The sequence below is a fragment of the Equus quagga genome, chromosome 7 (assembly GCF_021613505.1).
Source record: "Equus quagga isolate Etosha38 chromosome 7, UCLA_HA_Equagga_1.0, whole genome shotgun sequence".
NCBI lineage: Eukaryota > Metazoa > Chordata > Mammalia > Perissodactyla > Equidae > Equus > Equus quagga.
Genome location: NC_060273.1, coordinates 48026401 through 48045371, shown reverse-complemented (window position 1 = coordinate 48045371; position 18971 = coordinate 48026401). Strand labels below are relative to the sequence as shown.

General features: G+C 39.0%; 1 protein-coding gene across 3 annotated transcripts in view; it reads left to right on the top strand.

Moving 5' to 3' along the window:
• SIMC1 (SUMO interacting motifs containing 1) overlaps positions 1–18971 on the top strand; it is a 98111-nt gene that overhangs the window by 49404 nt on the left and 29736 nt on the right. For all 3 annotated transcript variants that reach the window (XR_006889339.1, XR_006889338.1, XM_046666120.1), the window contains exons 2-4: positions 212–1846; positions 4631–4863; positions 5630–5699. Coding sequence is in view for 1 of the 3 variants with exons in the window: in XM_046666120.1 (XP_046522076.1) it covers positions 212–1846; positions 4631–4863; positions 5630–5699 (1938 nt within the window). In the remaining 2 variants the exon portion in view is untranslated. The remainder of the gene's footprint in view (positions 1–211; positions 1847–4630; positions 4864–5629; positions 5700–18971) is intronic.

Sequence of the window (18971 nt, the reverse complement as noted above, 5' to 3'; positions counted from 1 at the left end):
ATTTAAGAAGGTATAGAAATTGACAGCTTTGACAGTAGCAAAATTTTAACCAAAGGAAATAAATTAATGTTTATGTTAATACGATATATATAAATTGTTACTGAGATGAAAAAGCAAAATATGCTTATCCTTAAAAGCTAAGATTTAAGTCTTCTTAGATAAAGCTGAAACTCCTTGCTTGACCTCTTATCTTCTCACAATCCTTCAACAGGACTTCATTGACTTAACTAGAGAAACGAGACCAAGGGCAAAGGATCGCAATGGACTCTGTGTGATTGACCTGACAAGAACTGAGGAAGAAAATAGACCTATTGCCACTCTTGACTTGACTCTAGAACCTGTTACTCCCTCACAGAAGGAGCCAGCCAATCTTCAAACATGTGCCAGCCTCTCCAGCAAAGAGGTAATGGAAGGGCGAGTGGACAGAAGCTCTCGGCCTGCAGCACGGAGAATCATTAACAGCGATCCTGTGGATTTGGACCTTTTGGAAGAAACCGCATTTGAAGGTCCCCAACCCCCTGCATCCATCAGTGGGAATTCTGTTTATCCAGTGGAGCCAAATTGTAGCTCAACCACGTTCAAAGGTGACCTCAGCTTCTTGGCAAGCCTACAGCTGTCTTCAGATGTTCACTCCCTCTCCCCAAAAAGCAATAATGGTAGCAGCTGCAATCAAAGGGCACCCTTGCCATGCCCACAGCAAGATGTGCCTTGTCCGCCACAGGCCTTGCCCTGCCCACTGCAAGCCTTGCCATGCACACTGCGAGCCTCACCATGTCCACCACGAGCCTCCTCATGCCCACCGCGAGCCTTGTCATGCCCATCACAGACCATGCAGTGCCAGCTGCAAACTATGCCTCACCTGCCTCAAGAAGTGCCATGCCCTCCTCAAGATGTGCCATGCCCTCAGAACATGCCATGCCCTCAGCAGAATATGCCAAGCCCACCTCAGGACTCATCATGGTGTCCTCAACACTCACCAAGCCCACCTCAAGACACATCCTGCCCACCTCAAGACTCACTTTGCCCACCTCAAGACTCATTTTGCCCACCTCAAGACTCACTCTGCCCATCTCAAGACTCTCTGGGCCTACCTCAGGATGTACCAGGCCCACCTCAAAACATACCATATCCACAAGATGTGGCACACCTACAAGTTATGCCACAGTCACTGGGAGATGTGCCACAGTCACCAGGAAACGTGCCACAGTCACCAGGAAATGTGCCACAGTCATCAGGAGACATGCCACAGTCACCAGCAGATGTGCCACAGTCACCCAGAGATGTGCCACAGTCACCAGCAGACATGCCACAGTCACCAGGAGACGTGCCACAGTCACCAGCAGATGTGCTACAGTCACCAGGAGATGCGCCACGGTCACCAGGAAGTGTGCCACATTCACCTAGAGAAGTCTCACACTTACCAGGACATGTGCCATGTTCACCTGGAGACAAACCACACTTGCTTGGAAACATGCCACACTCACTTGGAGACTTGCCTCTCTTACCACAAGACAGGCTTGACTCTCCCCAAAATGACATAGAGAACCGTGACACTCCTATGGATATCTCAGCTCCATCCTCTCCAAGCTGCTCTCCCAGCCCACAGTCTCCACAGTCTAAAATTTCCCTAGAGAAAGTTTCTTGGCTCTCTGCCACAGAAACTCCAGCCAGAAAAGAGATATCACTGTCAGAGCCTGCCAACCCCGGGTCTGCCCAGGTACAAGCACGAACACCACAAGGTGGATTGTACAACAGACCATGCCTGCATAGACTGAAGTACTTCTTACGACCTCCGGTGCATCACCTCTTCTTCCAGACACTAATACCAGATAAAGACACAAGAGAGGTGAGCTAACATATCTTCCCCTAGGGATTAGGTGTCCTTGTGTAAGTTTAGTATAAGGGTAGTATGCTGTAAGGAGTCCATGCACAAGAGGACAGGCCCAGTATAAATTTGACATTTTTCTCTCTCCCTCAATTTTGGAACCATTCGGTATAGAGTCAGATCTGGATTCAAAGTTCAGACTCACACTTAAAAACTGGTACTGTAGAAGTCACTTTGCCTTTCTGAACCTTAGCTTTCCTAACTGTAAAATGGAGATAAGAACATACCTCACAGGATCATTAAATGAGATAACAATGTAAAGTGCCTGTTAGAGTGTCTGGCTCATCATAGGCCTTCATCAAATATTTCTGTTCAGTTCCTATGCCTTTATTACAGCTCCCATATCACAGAGATAGTAATACTCTTACCACTTCAGTGCCTTCAAGATTATTGCTATCTGACTTGTGGAGGGGGGTGGGGGGATTCACTTTTAAGATTTTTGTAGGAATGCTACTTCCTGTTGGTCTTCATTGATCTGTGAAAACTAAGCCAGATATGTAAGAAAGAAAAATTCTGGCTAATTCCCACAGTATGAAGCTATTTTCTCATTATTCATAACCACATTCCAACGTTAAGAAGACTGGCTTGAAGTAGTTGAAGAAGTCACAAAGTACATTCTCTTTGTTGGAGCAATCGGTGATTCAGCTTACCACGTGTCAGGGATTCACATTGATTTGGCCTTGGAGAGTGAATTTTTTCTCTCGTTTTAATTGTCATATCTTCTCATATGTTTTATGTCTTCTTGCGAATGACTCCCCAACCGCTAGCTCATTCGTTTTGCTATGGGTTTGCCTCAGGTTGGTGATACATCTGTCCATTATCAAGAGTGCTTGAGACTGGAGAGAGCTGTTTCCCTAATCAAGGCTATAGTGCTTTGTAGGTGCCACATGACTAAAGAAGCCATTGTAGATGCAGATGGGGAGACCACACCCCCTTCTGTGTACACATACTTGGATAATGAAGTGGCAGTTTGGCTAGACAAAGTGGATTTTTCTTCTTTATCTTAATTTCTTACCTTCTTAAAGGACCTCAGCCATCTAGAATACACCTATAAATCTTTTCTGTGTCTCCTATGATTCTTTTGGGCTTTTAATGAGTACTTCTTCACTAGGTCATTTTCCCCCAGAACTTCTCAGCCAGTCCTTACACTGCCACTTACCAGCACTGGTCTCAAGTCCTCTGAGTATCATTTTGTTTAGCTCTGAAACAAGTCGTAATGTCCATATCATAGAGATGTTTGACTTAAAGATGTTTGACTTAAACACATAAAGCACAAAGCCAGCTTTCAGGGCCTATGAAAGTGCTCTATAAATATTAGTTCCCCTTAAGGATACAGGCATCAAAGCAATTTATAAATTTTATCTATTTGTAGATGTCTCCATTTGTAGGCAAGAAATGAATAAACAGGGTCAAGATTATAAAGTGCACACATAAAATAGTCACCAATGATTTTTGTTCTTCTCTTATCTTCTCTCACTCTTAATTCTCCTTAAATGCCATTTACAGTATTGGTCTCTCATCAGCAAGATCAGGGGTTACCCTCAGGTGATTTGAGACACGAGGAAAGCTAACTAGACTTCTCTTCTCCAGAAGATTTCCTAGAAGGACAATTCCAGCCATCACTATTTTACTGTTATACATAAGCTGTTAAATCTCTGTTTGGTTGGTGTTTTAAAATCAATATTTATTCTCATATTTTAAAAATACTTAATATAAAACACTTTAAAATATAAAAATAATTACCATGGTTCTATCAGCATTTATTATTGTTAATAATTTGGTGTATTTCTTTCCCAGTTGCTTTTTTACACATAGACATTTTACATTTTTTAATAATTGAAATTGTTAGCAAAAATATATTTATTGTTGTTGGTTTTGTTGTTTATAGAGAGCACAGGTTTAGAGGGTAGCTCTGGAGTTATACCACCCATATGTGAAACCAGCTTTTGCCATTTGTTGCATGACAAATGCTTACTCTCTAAATCTCAGTTTCCTATCGTTATCTATAAAATAGAAATAATAATAGTACGTATTTCTTAGGGTTGTGAGAATTAAATGAGGATAAGTTAAATGTTCAAAAATTGTTGTTATATTCCTATATCAAACAAACTTTTTAATGTTTGTTTTTCTTCTGATTATGAAAGTCTATTCTGGAAAAATTGAAAAATACGAAAGAGCTTATTGGGGAAAAGTCATCCATAATTCCACCATCCAGATAATAGGAAACCACTTTTTCACATCTTCTCTCCCAGTCTTTTTATCCATACTTTATTTGCAGCCGGGGAGGTGGGGGGGGGCGGGGGGCAACTTAATATTTACTGTTGACTCAAAAGAAATCAACAAAATGGGATTCTTCTCCTAACAACAAAATATATTTGAAGCGACTTTCTTCATCTTTATTTTACTATCTAATGTAGTATCATAACTGCACCTAAATATCTTCTCACCCTCACTCCAAAATCAACTTAGGCTGGCTCTTGATTCTTTCACACTTCCCTTTTATGCTATATTTTAACACAGATGAAATCATGTTATATATAGAACTTTAAATTCTTATTTTTTAACTTAATATAAGCATTTTCCATGTCATTAAAAGTTTTTTAGATAAGCCTTTCCAGTCTCTTCTTTTAAAATTACAAATATTTCAAATGCATGGAAAATGTTGCTGTCTTCAACCTGTTCCAGAACCTCTTGTTTTTATGTCTGTAGAAACCCATCCTAATTTCTTTCTTTTTATGTCTACAGAGCAAGGGTCAAAAATTAGAACCCATCCCTCATCGAAGACTAAGAATGGTAACAAACACCATTGAAGAAAATTTTCCCCTGGGGACTGTGCAGTTTTTGATGGACTTTGTGTCACCCCAGCATTACCCACCCAGAGAAATTGTGGCTCATATCATCCAGAAAATCCTTCTCAGTGGCTCTGAGACCGTGGATGTCCTAAAGGAGGCCTACATGCTTCTCATGAAAATTCAACAGTATGAACCTTAGATGTTGATGAATCTTCTAGGGAACCTGAACTCGGGGCACAGCTTTCTCTTGCCTAAGTTTTATTCAGCTAACCATTAGAGAGGATGACTTAGTATGTTAGTGTTATTTGGATTGCAAGTGACAGGAAACCCAGTCCAAACTGGCTTTAACAGCTGGTAAAAGAGAATTTAATGACTCATGTTACTAGAAACCTAAGAATGAGATGTGACTCAGTTCAGTTCAAAAATTGAACTGATCCATTTTTCAGCTCTGCTTTGCTTCTGTTTTCGGGCTCCATAGGTATTCTTCTCAGCCTCCAGCTTTTATGATAGTCTCAGTGGGAGAGAGTCCACTTCCTTTATAATCACAGAAAAGTTCTGAAATTGAGTCTTGTAGGCTTTAATTGGTATAACATAAGATGTGAGCCCATCTTTGAGTAAATCACTGTGGACTGAGGGGTAGAATATCATGATTGGGTCAACATGCTTCACAGGCTTCATCCCAGGGTCCTAGTAGGTAAAGCCAGTGGGCTAAGAGTAATAAAGAGTTGATTTCTTCAAAGTAAAATTGGGGGTACTAATGCCTCCCAAAGTGGATACTGGGTAGCAAAAAAACAATGAAGTTCCACTACCGTCAGATGACATAGTATTGTATCAAAGGGTAAGCAAGAGCACTGAGGATAAGAGGAGGCTTCACACTTCTATCATCTTCCAGATCTCTTCCCTTGTTCCACAAGACTCTCTAGAATTCTAATTGATGTCCTTTGACTTTCAGGCTACATCCAGCTAATGCCAAGACAGTGGAGTGGGACTGGAAGCTGCTCACTTATGTCATGGAGGAAGAGGTAACGTAACAATTATGAGGGTGTATCTTCTGCAGAGGAAGTTTTAACTAGAAACAAAAATGACAGCAAATTTGGTAGTAAAGTCTTTACCATTATTCCCTCCTTACACTCCCACCCCCACCCAAAAATTTCTATTGAAATGATATGTGCTGTCTTCCAATTCAAGATTGAATACTTTCATTTATCCCTCTCCTTCTTGAGATCCCATTAAAAATAATAGTGAAGAATAGAGAAGGTTATAAATCCATGGCAATGAAAATATGGAGGACAATGGATTTGAATGAAGACTAGAAGATCTAAAGGAAATGTAAGAGTGATGATTGATGAAGCTAAGCAGAGAAAGCCTCAGGCTAGAACACATGTGTAAGGGGCTACAGCCAAGGAGGAAGGAAATCTTCCCTTTAGAGCAGAGGCTTTGGACTCAGAAACACAATATATAAAAAGGTTGGAGTCAGATATGGGCTGTAAATTTGTTGAAAGTTTGTAGATGGAACTGACAACCTCTCTATTCTTATACAGAAAGTTCAGTCACCAAGTTATCTACCCTTCAGGCAAAAAGTCAAAGGATTCATTGCCTAAAGAAATTGAGTGAACCATCTGTCATAAATGAAGGCAGCTAGTATAAGTTAGTGCTCCAGAAAAAAAATCATCTGCGTTCTGACCTTTAGGGATCCATAAATTTAATTGCCAGCTTTCTGTTCTGCTCATGCAAAAGCATGTGAATGGAACAAATTATTTTCAATTTAGAATTCTGTACTCAGCCAAACTATTAGTCAAGTGTGAGGGTAGAATAAAGACATTTCCAAACATGTGGGAACTTGAAAAAAATATCTCCACATGCCATTTCTTAGGAGGTTACTTGAAGGTATGTATCGAAAAAATGGGAGAATAATCAAAAAAGAGGGAGGTTTGGTCTGGCCCTGTGGCCAAGTGGCTAAAGTTCCATGCGTTCCACCTCGGCAGCTTGGGTTTGCGGGTTTGGATCCTGGGCATGGTCCTACTCCACTCATCAGCCATGCTGTGGAAGCATCCCACATGTGAAGTAGAGGAAGATTGGCACAGCAGTTAGCTCAGGGCAAATCTTTCTCAAGCAAAAAAGAGGAAAGTTGGCAACAGATGTTAGAGCAAATCTTCTTCACCAAAAAAAAAAAAAAAAGAGAGAGGCACTAGATCTAATCCAGGAAAGTAGTAAAGAGAAGTCCTAAGATTACAGCAAATAGTTGACCTAGACAGCAGTCAGTCCATGTTGGAGCAAAATAACATAGGGCTTTAAGAAAGAATGATCTGGGAAACATCACCAAGATGGTAGACAAGGAAGCTCCAGGCCCTTGTTCCCCCATGGAGACACCAAATTAACAACAACATATGGACCAATATACTTGTGTGAAAACTCTACAGACCATTTGGGAAGCTGTAGTACCCAGGCCATGCATAACCAAGACGGGACTCCATTCAAAGGAGTAAGAAAGTTTGTAGTATTTTGTGTGCCCATGCCACTCCCCTTACCCAAGATAGCATGGTGCAACTGGGAGGAAATCTCCCATATCCCAGCTCCTCCCTTGGGATGGAAACAAAAGAGTGGACTTTGAGTCCAGTGTTCTGGCTTGGTAGGGGGCTTCCCAAGGGATAGTGTCTGCCTTGCCTGACTCAGAGCACTGATAGGAATGGTGGCATAGTTTGGAAGTTGCTGAAAAGAGAGGCAAGCACTCTGGCACGTTAGAGCTGCAGAGAGTATGCAGTTCCACAGACAGGTACCAGGGGAGCAAGAGACTGTAGGCTCCTGAGAAGAAATAGGAACAAGCCACTTAGGAAATTAAGACAGATAAAAGCACATGCACAAGCCTAGAGAAACACATCCTCAGGGAAGATGAGACATCCCAGAATCTCTAGGCAGGCTTATTGGTGAAGGTCTTGCCCTGCATGAACTCAGTGGATAACAACTGGGAAAGGTAGTTGTTTTTCCAAATGCTCAAATCTCAACAAAAGACTACTAAGAAACAGGAGAATATGACCTAATCAAAGGAAGAAAATAAAGCTCCAGAAACTGACCCTAAAGAAACACAGATCTCTCAATTTCCTGACAAAAAATTTTCTAAACTATCTTAAAGATTCTCAAGGAACTAAAAGTGAACACCGATAGAGAACTAAATGAAGCAGGAAAATGATATATGAACAAAGGCAGAATATTAAAAAAAAAACTGTAGGAAAGAATAAAACATATTTTTGAGCTGAAAAATACAATGACTGAACTGAAAAATTCACTAGAGGGGTTCAACAGCAGACTTGATCAGGTAAAAGAAAAATATCAGTGAACTTGAAGAAAGATCATTTGAAATCTTTGAGACAGAGGAGCAAAAAGAAAACAGAGTGAAGGAAATTGAAGAGAGCCTAAGGGACTATAGGACATCATTAAGTGCATTATGGGAGTCCCACAAGGAGAAGAGAGAAAGGAGCAGAGAGCTTATTTGAAGAAATAATGACCAGAAACTTTCCAAATCTGAGAAAAGAAATAGACATAAAAATTCGAGAAACTCAACTCCAATGAGGATAAACCAAAGAGACCTATACCAAGACACGTTATAATCAAACTGTCAAAAGTCAAAGACAGAATTTTGAAAACAGCAAGGAAAAAGTGACTCTGTCACATAGAAAGGAGTTTGTATACGATTATCAGCAGATTCTCAGCAAAACCTTGCAGGTCAGAAGGATGATGTATTCAAAGTGCTGAAAGAAAAAAGCTGTCAACCAAGAATACTATATCTGGCAAAACTGTCATTCAGAAATGAGGGAGAGCAGCAAGAGGGAAGCGGCATGTAACATACAAGATCCTCAATAAGATTATCAACAGATTCTCTTCAGAAACTTGGGAGTCCAGAAGACAGTGGCCAATATATTCAAAGTGCTAAAGAATAAAACTCAGCTAAGATTCCTTAATCTAGCAAAACTGTTGTTCAAAAATTAGGGAGAAATAAAGACATTCCCAAATAAACAAAAGCTGAAGGAGTTCATTACCACTTACCCTGCCCAGCAAGAAATGCTGAAGGGAGGCCTGTAGGGTAAAATGAAACACTAAAGAGTAACTTGAAGCCATATGAAGAAATAAAGATGTCAATAAAGGTAAATACATGGGCAATTATGAAAGCTACTAGTACTGTAACAATGGTTTGTAACTCCACATTTGGTTTTCTGTATGATTTAAGTGACTAGTACTTTTTTTAAATTATCAGTCTAAAAGCTAGTATTATTGTGACTTTGTAACTCCACATTTTATTTTCTACATAATTTAAGAGACTACTGCGTTTAAAAGAATTTCTAGTTTGTTTTGGGGGCACACATATGAAGATGTAGTTTTGTGACATCAACAACCAAAAAGGGTGGGGACAGGGCTATAAAGGAGCAGAGTTTTTGTATGTTATTGAAGTTAAGCTGGTATAAATTAAATTAGAGTATTATAGCTTTAGAATGTTAAATGTAGTCCTCATGGTAATCACAAAGACAATAGCTATAGAATATACACAAAAGGAAATGAGAGAGGAATTTAAACATTTCACTACAAAAAATTAACTAAAGACAGTAATGCTGAAATAAATGGACAAAAAAGCTGTAAGGCATTTAGAAAACAAATAGCACAATGACAGAAGTAAGTTTTTCCTTATCAGTAATTGCTTTAAATGTAAATAGATTAAATTCTCCAATCAAAAGACAGAGACTGGCAGAATGGATAAAAACACATGATGTAACTACATGCTGTCTACCAGAAACTCGCTTTAGATCCAAAGACACAAGTAGATTGAAAGGGAAACGATGGGATAAGATATTCCATGCAAATAGTAACCAAAAGAGTACAGGTGGCTGTACTAATATGAGATAAAGTAGACTTTAAATCAGAAAATGTTACAAGAGACAAAGGAGCACATTATATATTAATAAAAGGTTCAGTACAACTAGAAGATAGAACAATTATAAACATTTATGTACCTAATGACAAACCATCAAAATCTGAAGCAAAAACTGACAGAATTGAAGGGAGAAATAGACAGTTCTACATTAAGAGTTGGAGACTTCAATACCCCATTCTCAATAATGGGTAGAACAACCAAACAGAAGATAAGTTAACAAAGAGAGAACTTAAACAACACAACCAGATCTAACAGTTATATACATAACATTCTACTCAACAACAATATACACATTTTTCTCAGTGCACATGGGACATATTTCAGGATACACCATATGTTAGGCCACGTATGTTAAGTCTCAATAGATTTAAAAAGATAGATATCACACAAAGTATATTCATTCTATGAAGCCAGCTTCACCCTGATATCAAAGACAGACAAAGACACTACAGGAAGACTACAGACCAGTATCCCTTTTGAACATTCATGCAAAAATCCTCCGTAAAATACTAGCAAAGCAAATTCAGCACCATATCATAAGGATTATACACCATGACTAAGTGGGATTTATCCAGAAATACAAGGATGGTTCAACATAGGAAAATCAATCAGGGCAATATACCACATTAACAGAATGAAGGACAAACGCCACATGATCATCTCAGTTGATCCAGAACATGGTTTTGACAAGATTCAACACCCTTTCGTGATAAAATAAAACTCTCAACAAACTAGGAGCAGAAGGAAATTACTGCATGAAAGTCCTGTATGAAAAACTCACAGCAAACATCATACTCAATGGTGAAATATTAAAAGCTTTTCTTCTAAGATCAGGAACAAGGCAAGGATGCCTGCTTTCATCTCTTCTATTAGCATAGCAATTAGGTAAGGAAAGGAAATAAAAGACATCTAAATTGGAAAGAAAGAAGCAAAATTACCTCTGTTCACAGATGACATGATCTTATGTGTAGAAAACCCTCAAGACTCCACACAGAAAACCTGTTAGAACTGATAAATGAATTCAGTAAGGTTGCAGGATACAAAATCAACATGCAAAAGTTAGTTGCATTTCTATATACTAACAGTGAACAATCTGAAAAGGAAATTAAGAAAACAGTTTCATTAACAATATCATCAAAAAGAATAAAATACTTAGGAGTAAACCTAACTAAGGAGGTGAACAACTTACACACTGAAAACTACATAACACTGCTGAAAGAAAATAAAGAAGACAGGGCTGGCCCAGTGGTGCAGCAGTTAAGTTCACACGTTCTGCTTTGGCAGCCTGGAGTTCACTGGTTTGGATCCCGGGTGTGGACATGGCACCACTGGGCAAGCCATGCTGTGGTAGGCATCCCACATATAAAGTAGAGGAAGATGGGCACGGATGTTAGCTCAGGCCTAATCTTCCTCAAAAAAAAGACATATAAATGGTAAGACATTTCGTGTTCATGGATTAGAAGACTTAATGTTGTTAAGTGGTGAATACTACCCAAAGCAATCCACAGAGTCAATGCAATCCCTATCAAAATCCTAACAGCATTTTTGCAGAAATAGACAAGTCCATCCTAAAATTCATATGGAATCTCAAAGGACCCTGAATAGCCAAAAAATCTTGAAAAAGCAGAACAAAGTTGGAGTACTCATACTCTTGATTTTAAAACATATTACAAAGCTATAGTAATCAAAAGAGTGTGATACTCTCGAGGAGTGACGTCAGCACTCCATGCTGACATGGAAGCATGAGCTCACCTGGGACTCTCTCCCCTCCAAAGTACAACCAAAAAGAGCAACTGCTTTCCAACCAAAAAAACAATCCTAATAACAGAAATCGTCAGAGACCCACAGCAGCCCAATGACGGAAGGTGGAGAGGCTGCAGCTGGCCTCAGAGGAGGTGGAACCCGGTAGGAGAGAACATCGCTCCCTCCCCTAGAGACTGTGAATGCTGCCTCGGGTGCGGGAAGTGGTGGGGGAGGGGCTGTGCATCGGGGGATCATCCAGGACTCCCACCACCCTTGCAGCAAAACCCTCTAACAGGGGAAAGCTTTCCGTGGGGGAACCCCAGCAAACCAGGGCCCTGGGAGACCAGAAAGCAAGAGCTGATCCAATACTGGTCGGCGTGAATGAAAGTGCCCCTCATCCCCCAACCCATGCTGGGCGCCGCCATCTTGGCTGAAGGCACAGGGCTCAGAAAACAAGCCTCTCGACCCCCATCTAGTGGCAACAGGCTGTAATTGCAGCTGAATAATAGCATCATGTGCAAAAATCACTCCTCTACCATTCAGCACAGTCCAAAAGGAAAAAATAAAAATACAGAAGTAGGTCCTGAGGGCTTGGAAATGGGTAAACTAAGTGAAGAGGAGTTCAAAATAGCTATCCTCAAAATATTCAATGAAGTAAAGGGAAACAAGTCAACAAGTTCTGGAGTTACTTCACAAAAGAGATTGAAATTATAAAGAAGAATCAATTAGAAATACTAGAGATGAAAAATACAATGGATCAGATAAAACAGAATACAGATTCCCTGAATGCCCGTGTAGACACCATAGAGGAGCAAATTAGCATAATCGAAGATAGACAGGCTGAATGGCTCCAGACAGACGAAGAAAGAGAACTAAGAATTTAAAAAACTGAAGAAATTCTCAGAGAAATAGCTGACTCAATGAGAAAATGCAACTTAAGAATCATCAGAATTCCTGAGGGCATGCAAAAGGAAAATGGAGCAGAAAGTGTGCTCAACGAAATAATAGAAGAGACCTTCCCAAATCTAGGGATTGAGAGAGAAATATGTGTGGAGGAAGCTTTCAGATCTCCTACATTTGTCAATGTAAAAAGACCTACTGCAAGGCACATAGTAGTAAAAATGGCAAAAATGAAGGACAAAGAAAGAATACTCAGGGCAGCAAGGCTGAAGAAAATAACCTACAAAGGAACCCCCATCAGACTTTCAGCGGATTTCTCTACAGAAACCTTACAAGCTAAGAGAGATTGGAGTGACATATTCAAAACTTTGAAGGATAAAAATCTTCAGCCAAGAATACTCTATCCAGCAAAAATATCCTTCAGATATGAGGGAGAAATTAAATCCTTTCCAGACAAACAAAAGCTAAGGGACTTCGTAGTCACACAACTTCCACTACAAGATATCCTCAAGAAGGCTCTCATACCTGAAAAAAGAAAAGAAGGGAGAAAGGGGTCACAAAACACAGAGTAGGGAGACAAATAGATTGAATCTGAATAGGATAGCAAATATTCAACTATAGCATTAGGATAAAGGGAAGGCAATCAGCAAAGCAAAGACAATCTTATCACTCTAACCACAAACTCACAACACAAGTTGGAATAAGAGATGAAAATAATAATTTAGGAGGGGAGGAGGAAAGGGACTGAAACAATCTAGGCTAAGGAAGTAAGAGACCACCAGAAAATGGACTATGTTATACACGAGATTCTGAATACAAACTTCAGGGTAGCCACTAAACTAAAAAACAGAACAGAGACACAAAACATAAATAAGGAAAAATCTAAGAAACCCAGCCTAAGAAATTGCAGAAGTCAATGGGTAGGCTAAAACACACAGGACGAGAAACAAAGGAAACGCAGGAAAACCAGAACACGAGCTACAGAATGACAGCATTAAGCTCTCATGCATCAATACTCACCCTCAATGTAAACGGATTGAACTCTCCAATAAAAAGACACAGAGTGGCAAAATGGATTAAAGAACACGATCCAACAACTTGTTGCCTCCAGGAAACACACCTCAGCTCCAAGGACAAACACAGGCTCAGAGTGAAGGAGTGGAAGACAATACTCCAAGCTAATAGCAAACAAAAGAAAGCAGGTTTCACAATACTTATATCAGACAAAACAGACTTCAAGATAAGGCAGGTAAAGAGAGACATAGAGGGCCAATATATAATGATCAAAGGGACACTTCATCAAGAAGAAATAACGCTTATAAATATCTATGCACCCAACACAGGAGCACCAAATTTCATAAAGCAACTATTAACAAACCTAAACAAAGATATCAAAAATAACACAATAATAGTAGGGGACCTCAACAGCCCACTCACATCACTGGACAGATCATCCAGACAGAAAATCAACAAAGAAAAGTGGAGCTAAACAAAAAACTAAAACAGTTGGACTTAATAGACATATATAGAACACTTCATCAAAAACAGCAGAATACACATTCTTCTCAAGCGTGCATGTAACATTCTCAAGGATAGACCATATGTTGGGAAACAAGGCAAGCCTCTACAAATTAAAAAAAATTGAAATAATAACAAGCATCTTCTCCAATCATAATGCTGTAAAGCTAGAAATTAATTACAAGAAAAAAGCTGAGACAGGCACAAAGATGTGGAGACTAAACAATATGCTATTGAACAAGCAATGGATCATTGAAGAAATTAAGGAAGAAATCAAAAAAATACCTGGAGGCAAATGAAAATGATAACATACCGTACCAACTCATACGGGATGCAGCAAAAGTTGTATTAAGAGGAAAATTCATCGCAATTCAGGCACATCTTAACAAACAAGAAAAATCCCAAATAAGCAATCTTACTACACCTAACTGAATTAGAGAAAGAAGAACAAACAAAGCCCAAAGTCAGCAGAAGGAGAGAAATAATAAAAATCAGAGCAGAAATAAATGCTATTGAAGCAAAAAAGGCAGTAGAAAGGATCAATGAAACAAAGAGCTGGTTCTTTGAGAAGATAAATAAAATTAACAAACCCCTAGCCAGACTTACAAAGAAAAAAGAGAGTAAGCTGAAATAAACAAAATCAGAAATGAAAGAGGAGAAATAACAACAGACTCCGCAGAAATACAATGGATTATAAGAGAATACTACAAAAACTATATGCCAGCAGAATGGATAACCTAGAGGAAATGGATAAATTCTTGGACTCCTACAATCTCCCAAAGTTCACTCAAGAAGAAGCAGACAATTTGAACAGGCCAATCACAAGGAAAGAGATTGAAACAGCCATCAAAAGCATCCCAAAGAATAAAACCCCAGGACCAGGTGGCTTTCCTGGGGAATGCTACCAAACTTTCAGAGAGGATTTAATACCTATTCTTTTCAAGCTATTCCAAAAAACTAGGGAGGATGGAACACTTCCTCACACATTCTACGAGGCCAACATCACGCTGATACCAAAACCTGACAAGGACAGCACGAGAAAGGAGAACTACAGGCCAATATCACTGATGAACATAGATGCAAAAATTCTCAACAAAATTTTGGCAACCCGAATACAGCAATTCATCAAAGGGATCATACATCATGATCAAGTGGGATTCATACCAGGGACACAGGGATGGTTCAGCATCCACAAATCAATCAACGTGATACAGCACATCAACAAACTGAGGAATAAAAACCATGTGATCATCTCAATAGATGCAGAGAAAGCATTTGACAAGATCCAACAGCCATTTATGATAAAAACTCTGAACAAAATGGGGATAGAAGGGAACTACCTCAACATAATAAAGGCCACATATGACAAACCCACAGTCAACATCATTCTCAATGGGCAAAAACTGAGCGCCATCCCCCTAAGAACAGGAACAAGACAAGGATGCCCTCTATCACCACTCTTATTTAACATAGTACTGGAGGTCCTGGCCAGAGCAATCAGGCAAGAAAAAGGAATAAAAGGAATCCAAATAGGGTGGGAAGAAGTGAAACTCTCGCTGTTTGCAGACAACATGATCTTATATATAGAAAATCCCAAAGAATCCATTGGAAAACTTTTAGAAGTAATCGACAACTACAGCAAAGTTGCAGGGTATAAAATCAATTTACGTAAATCAGTAGCATTTCTATATTCTAATAACGAACTAACAGAAAAAGAACTCAAGGACACAATACCATTCACAATCGCAACAAAAAGAATAAAATACCTCGGGGTGAATTTAACTAAGGAAGTGAAAGACCTATACGATGAAAATTACAAGACTTTTCTGATAGAAATGGATGACGACATAAAGAGATGGAAAGACATTCCATGCACATGGATTGGAAGAATAAACATAGTTAAAATGCCCATTCTACCTAAAGCAATCTACAGATTCAATGCCATCCCAATCAGAATCCCAATGACATTCTTTACAGAAGTAGAACAAAGAATCCAAAAATTCATATGGGGCAACCAAAGACCCTGAGAAAAAAGAACAAAGCTGCAGGCATCACAATCCCTGACTTCAAGGCATACTACAAAGCTACAGGAATCAAAACAGCATGGTACTGGTACAAAAACAGGTGCACAGATCAATGGAACAGAATTGAAAGCCCAGAAATAAAACCACACATCCATGGACAGCTAATCTTCGACAAAGGAGCTGAGGGCATACAATGGAGGAAGGAAAGTCTCTTCAACAAATGGTGCTGGGAAAACTGGAGAGCCACATGTAAAAGAATGAAAATTGACCATTCTTTTTCACCATTCACCAAAATAAACTCAAAGTGGATCAAAGACCTAAAGCTGAGACCTGAAACCATAAGTCTTCTAGAAGAAAATGTAGGCAGTACACTCTTCGACATCAGTATTAAAAGGATCTTTTCGGACACCATGTCTTCTCAGACAAGGGAAACAATAGAAAGAATAAACAAATGGGACTTCATCAGACTAAAGAGTTTCTTCAAGGCGAGGGAAAACAGGATTGAAACAAAAAAACAACCCACTAACTGGGAAAAAATATTTGCAAGTAATACATCTGACAAAGGCTTAATATCCATAATATATAAAGAACTCACACAACTCAAAAACAAGAAATTAAACAACCCAATCAAAAAATGGGCAGGAGACATGAACAGACATTTCTCCAAAGAAGATATACGGATGGCCAATAGGCACATGAAAAGATGTTCATCATTGCTGATCATCAGGGAAATGCAAATCAAAACCACACTAACATATCACCTTACACCCATTAGAATGACAAAAATATCTAAAACTAATAGTAACAAATGTTGGAGAGGTTGTGGAGAAAAAGGAACCCTCATACACTGCTGGTGGGAATGCAAACTGGTGCATCCACTATGGAAAACAGTATGGAGATTCCTCAAAAAATTAAAAATAGAACTACCATATGATCCAGCTATTCCACTACTGTATATCTAGCCAGCGAGCTTGAAGTCAGCAATTGCAAAAGCCCTATGCACTCCAATGTTTATTGAAGCATTATTTACAATCACCAAGATGTGGAAGCAACCTAAGTGCCCATCAACAGATGATTGGATAAAGAAGATGTGGTATATATATACAATGGAATACTACTCAGCCGTAAAAAAGAACAAAATCGTCCCATTTGCAACAACATGGATGGACCTTGAGGGAATTTTGTTAAGTGAAATAAGCCAGATAGAAAAGGACAATCTCTGTATGACTCTACTCATATGAGGAATTTAAACCTGTGGACAAAGAGAACAGATTAGTGGCTACCAGGGGAAAGGTGGGGTGGGGGGTGGGCACAAAGGGTGAAGGGTTGCACCTACAACACGACTGACAGGCAATAATATACAACTGAAATTTCACAAGATTGTAACCTATCATTAACTCAATAAAACATTTTTTTAAAAAAGTGTGGTACTCTCATAAAGAAGACACATAGACATATGGAATAGAATAGAGATCCCAGAAATAAAACTTTGTTAGTATGGTCAAGTGATGTTTATCAAAGATGCTAAGACTATTCAATGGGGAAAGGATAGTCTCTTCAATAAATGGTGTTGGGAAAACTGGATATCCACGTGCAAAAGAATGAAGTCGGACCCTTACCAGAACTATAACAAAAATTAACTCAAAATCGATCAAAGATCTAAATAGAAGACCCCAAAATACTAAACTCTTAGGAGAAAACATAGAGGGAAATCTTCATGACATTGGATTTGGCATTGATTTCTCTGATATGACATCAAAGGCACAGGCAAAAAAATAGACAGATGGGACTACATCAAAGTTAAAAATTTCTGAGCATCAAAGGACACAATCAAGAGTGAGAAGACAATCTGAGGAATGGGAGAAAATTTTTTTAAATCATATATCTGATAAGGAGTTAATATCCAGACTATATAAAGAACTCCTACAACTCAACAACAACAACAACAAAAACCCTGATTTTAAAGAAAACAGAGGACTTGAATAGACATTTCTCCAAAGATGATATACAAATGGCCAAGAAGCATATGAAAAGATGCTCAAGGGGCCAGCTCAGTGGTATAGTGGTTAAGTTTCCATGCTCTGCTTCCAATCTGGGGTTTGCAGGTGCAGACCTATGCACCACTCATCAAGCCAGACTGAGGTGCCATCCCACATACAAAATAGAGAAAGATTGGCACATATGTTAGCTCAGGACCATCTTTTTCAAGCAAAAAGAAGATTGGCAACAGATGTTAGCTCAGGGCCAATCTTCCTCACAAAAAGAAAGAAAGAAAGATGCTCAACATCACTCATCATTAGAGAAATGTAAATCAAAACCACAATGACATATCACCTCACACCCATGAGGATGGCTACTATAAAAAAGAAATTTTTTTTTAACAAAATAAGTAGTGACAAGGATGTGGAGAAATTAGAACCCTTGTCCACTGTGGGTAGAATTGTAAAATGGTGTAATCACTGTGGAAAACTGTATGGTGTTTCCTCAAAAAATTGAAAATAGAATAACCATATGATCCAGCAATCCCAGTTCTGGGTAGATATGCAAAAGACTCGAAAGCAAGGTCTGGAAGAGATCTTTGCACACCCCTGTTCATAGCAGCAGTATTCACAATAGCAAAGAGGTGGAAGCAACCCAAGTGTCCATCACCAGATGACTGGATGAACAAAATGTGATATATATATATATTTATACAATGGAATATTAATTCTGCTTTAAATAGGGAGGAAATCCTCTATACGCTACAACATGGATGGTGGCTTAATGAGGACATTGTACTAAGTAAAATAAATCAGTCACAAAAAGGAAAATACTGTATAATTTGACTTACATGAGGTATCTACAGTAGTCAGATTCATAGAAACAGCAAATAGAATGTTGGTTACAAGGGGGAAATGGGGAGTTATTGTTCAGTGTGCATAGAGTTTCAGTTTTGCGAGATGGAAAAGCTCTGGAGATCTGTTGCACAACAGCATGGATATACTTAACACTACTGAACTGTACACTTAAAAATGGTTAAGAGGATAAATTTGATGTTACGGAGTTTTTACCACAACTAAAATTTTTTTTAAAAAGGTTAGAAACCGGGCAACAACAAATGTTGGCAAGAATGTGGAGATACAGGAAATTTCATACATTGCTGGTAGGAATGTAAATGGTACAGCCACTTTGGAAAACAGTTTGGCAGT